At 46.2% G+C, this 13,804-nt stretch overlaps 1 protein-coding gene across 1 annotated transcript in view; it reads left to right on the top strand.

Annotated features, from left to right (window-relative positions):
• The window catches only part of LOC121549728 (zinc finger CCHC domain-containing protein 2), a 56,848-nt gene that overhangs the window by 30,118 nt on the left and 12,926 nt on the right, over nucleotides 1-13,804 (top strand). Inside the window, 3 exon segments of the mRNA XM_041861573.2 lie at nucleotides 1,516-1,587; nucleotides 1,884-1,984; nucleotides 7,862-7,968. Coding sequence (XP_041717507.2) covers nucleotides 1,516-1,587; nucleotides 1,884-1,984; nucleotides 7,862-7,968 — 280 coding nt within the window.

The following is a 13,804-nucleotide window of genomic DNA, read 5'->3' as shown; positions in this document are numbered from 1 at the left end:
CCTGTATAAGTATTCCCTCTGCCCCCCCATGTCTCTGTGTGTGATTTGTTTCCATGTGGAGGTGTCGATAGCTCGGTGGAGCATTATGTACCTTAGTGCCGGGATATTCACCTGTGTGTTTTGTTTTCCCCAGTACGCCGTTAAGTCGCACTGTAGTTGTTTTTTTACGCATTGCTGCGAACTGCTGTATTGGCCGAATAAACCATTATTCTGTGATTCACACCTCCTGCGCCTGACTCCGTCCAAATCACCCAGCAGCGCTCCTTACCTTTATTTTTCTTGATCTCTATTTTCCACAACTAGTCACATTTAGTCCACACATCTGACTTCCCCTTTACCTCCTGAGCAACTAGTAAACATTCCTACATTTCGAGTTTATTTGTCACGTCCTCTGCATCCATTTTGCTGTCACACGTGTTACGTTGTTCAGAGTTTGTTATAACCAATTTATTGATGTGATTATGATATTACTGGACAAGCATATCACTGCACCTGTAATAACATCTGCAAATCTGTGTACGTGACCAATAAACTTGATTTGATTTGAGGCATTGCATATGACCGAAAATGGTGCCCTATGTCCAATGGTTTCTCTAAAGGCCTTGTCAATAGGTTTAGCCGGCATGGTTTAAGGAACAAATCGCTCAGCACACCACCTGATTTATGTTTCCCCCCACACTGTGATGCTGTGAGAATCTGCACCGCCTTCACTTCCTGTTTCTAACGGATGCTGTTCCTGTGACCCATGTGTCATCCACACTTACATGATTCCAGTGGGAGACGTGATTTGTTCGTCATTATCACATGGGCCAACAGTTTCACTCTCTTCCCTCAGACAGTTAGCCTAGATATTGATTGCTGTCATTACCCCTCTGTAGCTTCCTCTAAGCCTAAACCCCTGCTGTCAGAAAGGACATCTCTATGGCTGGCCGGGACGCTGTGTTTTGGACTGTTTGATCATATCCGGTAGTAGTAGGCCAACTAACTGTTGAACTGACTTAACTGTTGAGGAAAAGCCCCTGAAACTCTCCCAAGAATACCATCGTCCAAGTACAAGTCATTAGGTTGGGAAAGCAGAAAAGCACAACCGCGGGGGCTGTGCAAACACAAACAAGACTTTTCAGAAGATCAACCGCGGGGGCTGTAAAAACACAAACAAGACTTTCCTGAAGATCTGATCAAACCAAACAGTTTTCACAGCAGGGCAGACTAAAGAGCTTTTCTAGCGTCTCGTAGTGCTTGGCTGACATAATTCTTTATTATTGTCTTCTAGGGATAATCTTGATCATCTCTATTACCGCCGATGGTGTGTAAGCAGCAAAGCCAAGATGGTAGATTTGTAAATGTTGTTTGTTTGAGGAAAAACATTCCCATGTTGTGATTTTGTTACCCCTTCTTACGGTGTCCTTACCCAATGTATTTTTTTCCTTACCCAATGTTCCCTTCAATATCTGGTAACATTAATTTACATCCTTTGGATGATAAGAGTAACAATACTTGATCTTCTCTTTTCAGGTGAAGTGGTCTGACTCCTCATCCAGCAATGTCACGAAAACACAGCTTGAACTGGAGAGCTTCTTGTTGAAGGTATTTTCACTAACTGTGTTTTTATAAATGCTGCAAACTGCCAGCTACCCCTGTTATCGTCCCAAATTGACTGAATTGAAATGGAATTGACCCCAAGTTCCCTGCATTGTATTGACTGGATGTTCACCCACTGATAATAAGCAGGGATAATTAACTAACTTAATTAGTTAGTTAATTGAATAATGACTTAACCTAATTCAATGAAATGTTAATGACCTCTCCTAGCTCTTGTTTTTAAGGTACTTGTTTGAATGGTGCTGTACATGACATCACTTTTCCCTCTCCCCGTCCTGCAGCTTCCCAAGGAGCAGTCCACTGAGTCGTTTGAGAAGGGCATCCTCCGGCTACTCAACCAGGGAGACGAGTACGAGAACAGGGGGGTGGAGAGGAACCTCAAGTGAGTTCTGCTTAGCTGCCTACCTGATTCATTGGTTGGTTGGTTGGTTGGTTGGTTGGTTGGTTGGTGGATTGGGAAAAAATATGCACTAAATAGTACAATCCCAGGGACCCTGGGGATATGGGGATAACATGTTAAAGAGATTCTATTTATTTCCAATGTGGTCCACAAAGGCCTTGACTAGAGCCCATTAGATAACAGACTAGAGCCCATTAGATAACAGACTAGAGCCCATTAGATAACAGACTAGAGCCCATTAGATAAGACTAGAGCCCGTTAGATAACAGACTAGAGCCCGTTAGATAACAGACTAGAACCCATTAGATAACAGACTAGAACCCGTTAGATAACAGACTAGAGCCCATTAGATAACAGACTAGAGCCCATTAGATAACAGACTAGAGCCCATTAGATAAGACTAGACTAATTTGACTGTTCTCACCTACAGTAGGCTGATAGAAAATGATTTTGCTAAATTGGCAATACCGCTAAACAAGCAGCTAATCTCAGTAATGTTGGAACGAAATGTTTTGAAGGAACTGAAAGACAATCCAGATATTGTGATAAAAAAATGCTGATAAGGGAGGGTCTATTGTGGTATGAAGCAGGGAAGAGTATGGTAGTGAGGTATCCGTTCCAGAATACAAAAGGATATAGATAGCTTCATTGATAACGCTCTTTCAGAGGGTTGGATAACGGAAACGGAGAAGGAGAAGGACTTTCTCGTTACGCCACAACCAGCCTGTCCAGTTTAGTATGGATAAACCTCCTTTCCGTCCCATAGTGTCAGGCAACAGTAGCCCTATTGAACCCCTATCTCAGTATGTTGATTTCTTCAACTCTAAATGTGTGCCAGCATTGCCAGCCTTTTTAGGAGATACCAGGGGATGTGCTTACAATCATCGATTAACTATAGATGCGACACCGAAAGCATCTTGTTTACATTTGACGTTCAGTCTCTCTACACTAATATTCCGCATGACGCAGGCCTACGAGCGCTCTCTCGCCATCTCAACACTAGACCGGAGGGTATCTTACCTCCGTCTAACTTTATTCAGTCTCTCACTGGAAAAAGCTCTCTCATCAAATGACTTGTAATATGCGGGCAGTTTCTACCAACAGATTCAGGGTACAGCGATGGGAGCTGCATTCACTCCTAACTATGCAGATGTATTTATGGGACACTGGGAGGAGACCTTCATGTATGATGTCCAGAAAACCCCATATTTCCAGAATGTCGCCCTTTGGGAAAAGATACATAGACGACATCCTACTGGTGTGGAACAGTACTGACGCTCTTCTCTGAGTTCATTTCTTATATTAACTTATCTGACCCCCAAATCTCAGATTCACAGCAGAGAGAAGTCGGGAGAAAATAGACTTCTTGGATCTTACAATCCACAAAAATAAAGAAAACTAGTTGGAGTGTACCATCTTCAACATGCAGACACTAACCACCCGGTACATGTTAAGCGGAACATGCCTACTACATACACACGGACGTAACTGTAGTACAGACGTGGATTTAGAGCGCAAAGCTAATGACATGCGGCACCAGGTTCCTGCAACGCGGGTATGATAAGGGTGTCATTGAACAGGCCTATACCCGTGCTAGAGGGAATGAACGTCAAAGCCTACGCACTGGCACTAGTAGAAACCAGGACAAAACACCCCCCACGTTTGTGTTTTTTTCCACCATGTGCCGGTCGCGTCAAATCCATTGTATTGAAACACTGGAACATCCTCAAAAGTGATCCAAATCTACGAGAGTTCACAACATTGCCCCCCTCGCATTTGTTTTTCGCCGTGCACACAATCTAGCCGACTCCGTTACGGCACAGCATGCCCAAGAAGTGTGACACTTGGCTCCCAGGCCTGCCAAAAGGCAGTTACAAGTGTGGGCACTGTGTACATTATGACAACACGACCAATACTAAAGTTTTTTTTTTTACCACCGGTAAAGAATACAAAACCCAAAGCTTCATTCATTGTAGCACCACGAGTATCAAATACATGCTGAAATGCATCTGCAGGGTTGCTTCTATTGGTCAAACTAAACTAGCATTGGAACTCTGCATTGCGGAACACAAGGCTGCTATTAGAAGTATAAACGCGGACTATTCTATTGCGTGTCACTGCATCGAAGCCAACCGTGGCTCACCTTCCTGCCTGCGCTTTATTGCCATAGAACTCATCCAGATTTCACCAAGAGGAGGTGACATCGTACGTAAACAAAAACAAAGAGAGGCATTCTGGCAGCACTCCTTAGACACTGTGGATCCTAAGGGGCAGTACTCCTTAGACACTGTGGATCCTAAGGGGCAGTACTCCTTAGACACTGTGGATCCTAAGGGGCAGCACTCCTTAGACACTGTGGATCCTAAGGGGCAGTACTCCTTAGACACTGTGGATCCTAAGGGGCATCACTCCTTAGACACTGTGGATCCTAAGGGGCAGTACTCCTTAGACACTGTGGATCCTAAGGGGCAGTACTCCTTAGACCTTGTGGATCCTAAGGGGCAGTACTCCTTAGACACTGTGGATCCTAAGGGGCAGCACTCCTTAGACACTGTGGATCCTAAGGGGCAGTACTCCTTAGACACTGTGGATCCTAAGGGGCAGTACTCCTTAGACACTGTGGATCCTAAGGGGCAGCACTCCTTAGACACTGTGGATCCTAAGGGGCAGCACTCCTTAGACACTGTGGATCCTAAGGGGCAGTACTCCTTAGACACTGTGGATCCTAAGGGGCAGCACTCCTTAGTCACTGTGGATCCTAAGGGGCAGTACTCCTTAGACCTTGTGGATCCTAAGGGGCAGTACTCCTTAGACACTGTGGATCCTAAGGGGCAGCACTCCTTAGACACTGTGGATCCTAAGGGGCAGTACTCCTTAGACACTGTGGATCCTAAGGGGCAGTACTCCTTAGACACTGTGGATGTTTCACTGTCCTCATTTCTATAATGGTGTTGCCTTGATGTTTTGGGTCTCTGTGTCTCCAGATTCACAGACAACCAAATATCACCTATGTATATGTTGACATGGCCTATTGATTAACCAGACACACTATTTATATTTTTATTTTGTGCTATAATTTGCCATTTACCTTGAAACATATTATCGTTATAGTTGTTTTATATAGTTGTGTCTCAGTGGGCCACTAGGGTATAAATATAGGTCTATGTGCAATGGTCAGGTCACTCTGAGGAAGACGTCAGGTCACTCTGAGGAAGACGTCAGGTCACTCTGAGGAAGACGTCAGGTCACTCTGAGGAAGACGTCAGGTCATGCTGAGGAAGACGTCAGGTCACTCTGAGGAAGACGTCAGGTCACTCTGAGGAAGACGTCAGGTCACGCTGAGGAAGACGTCAGGTCACTCTGAGGAAGACGTCAGCTTGACATCGAAATGTCAGTCCCCTGTCCTCGTCCTGTACGGTGGATTAAAGTGACCAATAAGAAATCAATCTCAACAAATCTTTTTTTGTTGAGCGCTCCATCTTCTTTTTTTACATCAAATGAGTCCTTCTGGAAGTGTTTCTTGGTAAGTGCTTCTGGAAGTGTTTCTTGGTAAGCCCTTCTGGAAGTGTTTCTTGGTAAGCCCTTCTGGAAGTGTTTCTTGGTAAGCCCTTCTAGAAGTGTTTCTTTGTAAGCCCTTCTGGAAGTGTTTCTTGGTAAGCCCTTCTGGAAGTGTTTCTTGGTAAGCCCTTCTAGAAGTGTTTCTTGGTAAGCCCTTCTTGAAGTGTTTCTTGGTAAGCCCTTCTGGAAGTGTTTCTTGGTAAGCCCTTCTGGAAGTGTTTCTTGGTAAGCCCTTCTGTAAGTGTTTCTTGGTAAGCCCTTCTGGAAGTGTTTCTTGGTAAGCCCTTCTGGAAGTGTTTCTTGGTAAGCCCTTCTGGTGATTTTTGTCCTTGTTGTTGAGCATCCCTCCTTTCCTTTGTTTGCTGAAGGCCACCTGAACTCTGGACTGTATTGTATGGACATGACTTACTCTCTTGGTTACTGTGAGGGGCGGTTTCATGTTGTGTGGGCAACAGTGCCCCCTCCTGGAAACCACTTCTAGTCAGTTTCATTTTTCTGGAAAATGAAAGCTTCAAGGGCCAATAGCTCTGCTCATAGATATCAAAAAAACAATCCACACAAGTTTGAAGCATTTATCCTTTGCAATGTGGGCCTATTCAAGAGGAATTCGATGTTTAGGTGAAGATTGGATTAAATAAATGGCACAGTGTGCCTGGTCAGTGAAGCGTTCGCGCACACACACACACACACACACACACACACAACACACACACAGGTTGAGCTTGGGTTTCTCATCCAAAGGGCACGGCCACTTGTCGTCAGTCAGCTGGATAAGGCCATTGTTCCTTCCAGCCACTAGGCAGTCACACCCCTTGTGTCCAATATCTGACCATATTAATGGAACTAGACAACTAGGCTACAGATGAAACACAGCCCCTGCTAGGCCACGATTAGCCACTAGCTAAGACAGCCCCTGCTAGGCCACGATTAGCCACTAGCTAACACAGCCCCTGCTAGGCCACGATTAGCCACTAGCTAACACAGCCCCTGCTAGGCCACGATTAGCCACTAGCTAACACAGCCCCTGCTAGGCCACGATTAGCCACTAGCTAACACAGCCCCTGCTAGGCCACGATTAGCCACTAGCTAACACGGCCCCTGCTAAGCCACGATTAGCCACTAGCTAACACGGCCCCTGCTAGGCCACGATTAGCCACTAGCTAACACAGCCCCTGCTAGGGCCACGATTAGCCACTAGCTAACGGCCCTGCTAGATACGATTAGCCACTAGCTAACACAGGCCCTGCTAGTCCGATTAGCCACTGGCTAACACAGCCCCTGCTAGGCCACGATTAGCCACTAGCTAACACGGCCCCTGCTAGGCCACGATTAGCCACTAGCTAACACAGCCCCTGCTAGGCCACGATTAGCCACTAGCTAACACAGCCCCTGCTAGGCCACGATTAGCCACTAGCTAACACAGCCCCTACTAGGCCACGATTAGCCACTAGCTAACACAGCCCCTGCTAGGCCACGATTAGCCACTAGCTAACACGGCCCCTGCTAGGCCACGATTAGCCACTAGCTAACATCAATTCAGCATTTGTTTGATCAAATGTCCTTATTGCGCTGATTAACATTTGCTCTCTGGTGCGGTTCCACTTGAAACCAAATAGAAGAGATTAGATTATTTCTGTTTGACATTTGGGATCCCGCCGTGTTGCCACGGCACGTTTTATCTCTCACAATCTGGTGGTAGATCAAATATTACCTTCAGAGAATTAAGGTATAAGTCAAACTAAGGAGTGGATCTTCAGAAATTGCATGGATCCTGGTGAAAAGAGCAGCGCCCCTATTCATAAAGAGTCATGAGTGCTGATCTAGGATCACGTCCTTGCACATTTTAGTCATTTAGCAGACGTTCTTATCCAGAGCGACTTAGGGTACATCAACAGATTTTTCACCTAGGGGATTCACACGAGCTAACTTTTGGTTACTGGCCAACACTCTTAACCACTAGGCTACCTCCTGCCCCGTGTAATAATACTCATTATGATGTAAAAGGCCTACTCCTGCTCTGAGACTCGTTAGGAATACCCAGAGCGTCCTGTTAAACTCCAGCCTACTTCACGTTCTACCCCACACAGTGAGTTCAGCTAGGAATACGGGCCCAGAGCGTCCTGTTAAACTCCAGCCTACTTCACGTTCTACCCCACACAGTGAGTTCAGCTAGGAATACGGGCCCAGAGCGTCCTGTTAAACTCCAGCCTACTTCACGTTCTACCCCACACAGTGAGTTCAGCTCTTAGACTGACTTTGGCACTTCATACTTCCACCCTTCTTTATTTTTTTTCTTGCCAGGGAGAAGTTTCTGTCGGCTCCACAAGCTTTCCGACAGACAAGGAAGGTCTGTGGCTTCTTCCTGTGTGAGTCCTCCTCCTCCTCCTCCTCCTGCAGCTGCAGCAGATGTAAGCGCTGTGTGTGTGTGTGTGTGTGTGTGTGTGTGTGTGTGTGTGTGTGTGTGTGTGTGTGTGTGTGCGTGCGTGCGTGCGTGCGTGCGTGCGTGCGTGCGTGCGTGCGTGCGTGCGTGTGCGTGCGTGCGTGCGCGTGCGTGCGTGCGTGCGTGCGTGCGTGCGTGCGTGCGTGCGTGCGTCGCGTGCGTGCGTGCGTCGCGTGCGTGCGTGCGTGCGTGCGTGCGTGCGTGTGCGTGCGTGCGTGCGTGCGTGCGTGGCGTGCGTGCGTGCGTGCGTGCGTGCGTGCGTGCGTGCGTCGCGTCGCGTGCGTGCGTGCGTGCGTGCGTGCGTGCGTGCGTGCGTCGCGTGCGTGCGTGCGTGCGCGTGCGTGCGTGCGTGCGTGCGTGCGTGCGCGTGCGTGCGTCGCGTGCGTGCGTGCGTGCGTGCGTGCGTGCGTCGCGTGCGTGCGTCGCGTGCGTGCGTGCGTGCGTGCGTCGCGTGCGTGCGTGCGTGCGTGCGTGCGTGCGTGCGTGCGTGCGTGCGTGCGTGCGTGCGTGCGTGCGTGCGTGCGTGCGTGCGTGCGTGCGTGGCCAAGCCAGACATCTCTTCCATTACTAGATAGATAGGTTTGGATAGGTTTTATTTACACAAATACATGTGCCACAATGGAGCACTTTGGCAGTTTACAATAAAGCTTACATAAAATACAGTATCCTATTTCAGGCATAAATCCTCTACAGCAACCCAACCCCTCAACCATAATCACATGTCCTTCAGCTATGATAATCACGTGTGCATCAGGTATGTAGATGATATATACTATCCATGACCGTACCAGTGTTTCCCGTATATTTATGGTGGTGGGCCGCTGCTAAATTGTTGCCGCTCCAAAAAATGAATATATATATATATATATACACAGTGAGGGGAAAAAAGTATTTGATCCCCTGCTGATTTTGTACGTTTGCCCACTGACAAAGAAATGATCAGTCTATAATTTTAATGGTAGGTTTATTTGAACAGTGAGAGACAGAATAACAACAAAAAAATCCTGAAAAACGCATGTCAAAAATGTTATACATTGATTTTCATTTTAAATTAGGGAAATAAGTATTTGACCCCCTCTCAATCAGAAAGATTTCTGTCTCCCAGGTGTCTTTTATACAGGTAACGAGCTGAGATTAGGAGCACACTCTTAAAGGGAGTGCTCCTAATCTCAGTTTGTTACCTGTATAAAAGACACCTGTCCACAGAAACAATCAATCAGATTCCTAACTCTCCACCATGACCAAGACCAAAGAGCTCTCCAAGGATGTCAGGGACAAGATTGTAGACCTACACAAGGCTGGAATGGGCTACAAGACCATCGCCAAGCAGCTTGGTGAGAAGGTGACAATAGTTGGTGCGATTATTCGTCGCAAATGGAAGAAACACAAAAGAACTGTCAATCTCCCTCAGCCTGGGGCTCCATGCAAGATTTCACCTCGTGGAGTTGCAATGATCATGAGAACGGTGAGGAATCAGCCCAGAACTACACGGGAGGATCTTGTCAATGATCTCAAGGCAGCTGGGACCATAGTCACCAAAAAACAATTGGTAACACACTACGCCATGAAGGACTGAAATCCTGCAGCGCCAGCAAGGTCCCCCTGCTCAAGAAAGCACATATACAGGCCCGTCTGAAGTTTGCCAATGAACATCTGAATGATTCAGAGGAGAACTGGGTGAAAGTGTTGTGGTCAGATGAGACCAAAATTGAGTTCTTTGGCATCAACTCAACTCACCGTGTTTGGAGGAGGAGGAATGCTGCCTATGACCCCAAGAACACCATCCCCACCATCAAACATGGAGGTGAAAACATTATGCTTTGGGGGTGTTTTTCTGCTAAGGGGACAGGACAACTTCACCGCATCAAAGGGACGATGGACGGGGCCATGTACTGTCAAATCTTGGGTGAGAACCTCCTTCCCTCAGCCAGGACATTGAAAATGGGTCGTTGATGGGTATTCCAGCATGACAATGACCCAAAACACATGGCCAAGGCAACAAAGGAGTGGCTCAAGAAGAAGCACATTAAGGTCCTGGAGTGGCCTAGCCAGTCTCCAGACCTTAATCCCATAGAAAATCTGTGGAGGGAGCTGAAGGTTCGAGTTGCCAAACGTCAGCCTCGAAACCTTAATGACTTGGAGAAGATCTGCAAAGAGGAGTGGGTCAAAATCCCTCCTGAGATGTGTGCAAACCTGGTGGCCAACTACAAGAAATGTCTGACCTCTGTGATTGCCAACAAGGGTTTTGCCACCAAGTACTAAGTCATGTTTTGCAGAGGGGTCAAATACTTATTTCCCTCATTTAAAATGCAAATCAATTTATAACATTTTTGACATGCGTTTTTCTGGATGTTTTTGTTGTTATTCTGTCTCTCACTGTTCAAAAAACCTACCATAAAAATTATAGACTGATCATTTCTTTGTCAGTGGGCAAACGTACAAAATCAGCAGGGGATCAAATACTTTTTTCCCTCACTGTATATGTGTGTATATTTTCAGCAAACTTAGCATGTGTAAATATTTGTATGAACATAACAAGATTCATCAACTGAGACATAAACTGAACAAGTTCCACAGACATGTGACTAACAGAAATTGATTAATGTGTCCCTGAACAAAGGGGGGGGTCAAAATCAAAAGTAACAGTCAGTAAAGTACTGCAGTGCATCTCCTCCTCATGGACTGCACCAGATTTGCCAGTTCTTGCTGTGAGATGTTACCCCACTCTTCCACCACGGCACCTGCAATTTCCCAGACATTTCTGGGGGGAATGTCCCTAGCCCTCACCCTCCGATCCAACAGGTCCCAGACGTGCTCAATGGGATTGAGATCCGGGCTCTTCGCTGGCCATGGCAGAACACTGACATTCCTGTCTTGCAGGAAATCACGCACAGAACGAGCAGTATGGCTGGTGGCATTGTCAAGCTGGAGGGTCATGTCAGGATGAGCCTGCAGGAAGGGTACCACATGAGGGAGGAGGATGTCTTCCCTGTAGCGCACAGCGTTGAGATTGCCTGCAATGACAACAAGCTCAGTCCGATGATGCTGTGACACACCGCCCCAGACCAAATCGATCCCGCTCCAGAGTACAGGCCTCGGTGTAACGCTCATTCCTTCGACGATAAACGCGAATCCGACCATCACCCCTGGTGAGACAAAACCGCGACTCGTCAGTGAAGAGCACTTTTTGCCAGTCCTGTCTGGTCCAGCGACTGTGGGTTTGTGCCCATATGCGACGTTGTTGCCGGTGATGTCTGGTGAGGACCTTTAGAGCTTCTGCTAAATGTAAATGTAAAAATGTAACTCAGTAAAATCTTTGAAATTGTTGCATGTTGTGTTTAATATTTTTGTTCAGTATGTACAGTGGGGAAAAAAAGTATTTAGTCAGCCACCAATTGTGCAAGTTCTCCCAATTAAAAAGATGAGAGACGCCTGTAATTTTCATCATAGGTACACGTCAACTATGACAGACAAAATGAGAGAAAAAAATCCAGAAAATCACATTGTAGAATTTTTAATGAATTTATTTGCAAATTATGGTGGAAAATAAGTATTTGGTCAATAACAAAAGTTTCTCAATACTTTTATATACCCTTTGTTGGCAATGACACAGGTCAAACATTTTCTGTAAGTCTTCACAAGGTTTTCACACACTGTTGCTGGTATTTTGGCCCATTCCTCCATGCAGATCTCCTCTAGAGCAGTGATGTTTTGGGGCTGTCGCTGGGCAACACGGACTTTCAACTCCCTCCAAAGATTTTCTATGGGGTTGAGATCTGGAGACTGGCTAGGCCACTCCAGGACTTTGAAATGCTTCTTACGAAGCCACTCCTTTGTTGCCCGGGCGGTGTGTTTGGGATCATTGTCATGCTGAAAGACCCAGCCACGTTTCATCTTCAATGCCCTTGCTGATGGAAGGAGGTTTTCACTCAAAATCTCACGATACATGGCCCCATTCATTCTTTCCTTTACACGGATCAGTCGTCCTGGTCCCTTTGCAGAAAAAACAGCCCCAAAGCATGATGTTTCCACCCCCCATGCTTCACAGTAGGTATGGTGTTCTTTGGATGCAACTCAGCATTCTTTGTCCTCCAAACACGACGAGTTGAGTTTGTACCAAAAAGTTCTATTTTGGTTTCATCTGACCATATGACATTCTCCCAATCCTCTTCTGGATTATCCAAATGCACTCTAGCAAACTTCAGACGGGCCTGGACATGTACTGGCTTAAGCAGGGGGACACGTCTGGCACTGCAGGATTTGAGTCCCTGGCGGCGTAGTGTGTTCCTGATGGTAGGCTTTGTTACTTTGGTCCCAGCTCTCTGCAGGTCATTCACTAGGTCCCCCCGTGTGGTTCTGGGATTTTTGCTTCTTGTTCTTGTGATCATTTTGACCCCACAGGGTGAGATCTTGCGTGGAGCCCCAGATCGAGGGAGATTATCAGTGGTCTTGTATGTCTTCCATTTCCTAATAATTGCTCCCACAGTTGATTCCTTCAAACCAAGCTGCTTACCTATTGCAGATTCAGTCTTCCCAGCCTGGTGCAGGTCTACAATTTTGTTTCTGGTGTCCTTTGACAGCTCTTTGGTCTTGGCCATAGTGGAGTTTGGAGTATGACTGTTTGAGGTTGTGGACAGGTGTCTTTTATACTGATAACAAGTTCAAACAGGTGCCATTAATACAGGTAACGAGTGGAGGACAGAGGAGCCTCTGAAAGAAGAAGTTACAGGTCTGTGAGAGACAGAAATCTTGCTTGTTTGTAGGTGACCAAATACTTATTTTCCACCATAATTTGCAAATAAATTCATAAAAAATCCTACAATGTGATTTTCTGGAAAAAAAATTCTCATTTTGTCTGTCATAGTTGACGTGTACCTATGATGAAAATTACAGGCCTCTCTCATCTTTTTAAGTGGGAGAACTTGCACAATTGGTGGCTGACTAAATACTTTTTTCCCCACTGTTTATATAAACAGCTAACTGTGTAATATAAAATGCAACAAAAAAATGGGATGGAAAAACTTTTTCAGTTTAAACTTAACGACTAAAACCAGATATAAAGTATGTGGAAAAGAGAATGCCACCATATTTTTTTTAAATAAGATCATCTTTGAGAATGAACAATCACCAAAATGAAAACTAGACGGTCAGGGAGAATCTAAAATTCAAAAAATGTCATGGCATGCGGCCCTCATTGATTTTCTTATAATGTTTAAGTCACTCAGGTAGCATAAGAAGAGGCATAAGCCATGGCAAAATGTGTCAAATTGCAGGAAACTAGCTTTAAAACTGTAAAATATTCTCTCTCCCCATGGCAAAATGTGTCGAATTGCAGGAAAACGGCAACATGTTGTCTCTGCAGCCAAGAGAAGGTTGTCTGAAATGATTGGTCAGAGACGATGCCGTTGGCCACACCCACTACCACTAATAGCCTTCTCAGGGAGAAGTGCTCCCGGGAATGAAGGCTACTAAATCAACAGACTGGGGCTGCTGTGGGGAAGAGGGGGCTGAGTAGGACACAGAGCAGGAGGAAGATGTGTGTGTGTGTGTGTGTTTGAGCGTGTGTGTGTGTGTGTGTGTTTGAGCGTGTGTGTGTGTGTGTGTGTGTGTGTGTGTGTGTGTGTGTGTTTTGAGCGTGTGTGTGTGTGTGTGTGTGTGTGTGAGCATGCCCTCTCTTAATGCATACTCTCATCATAACATGCCATGTGTGGGGGCGGCAGGTAGCCTAGCGGTTAAAGAGCATTGGGCCAGTAACCAAAAGATTGAGCAAGGCACTTAACCCTAATTGCTCCTGTTAGTCGCTC

The sequence above is a fragment of the Coregonus clupeaformis genome, chromosome 34 (assembly GCF_020615455.1).
Source record: "Coregonus clupeaformis isolate EN_2021a chromosome 34, ASM2061545v1, whole genome shotgun sequence".
NCBI lineage: Eukaryota > Metazoa > Chordata > Actinopteri > Salmoniformes > Salmonidae > Coregonus > Coregonus clupeaformis.
This window is presented reverse-complemented; position numbering and strand designations above follow the sequence as displayed.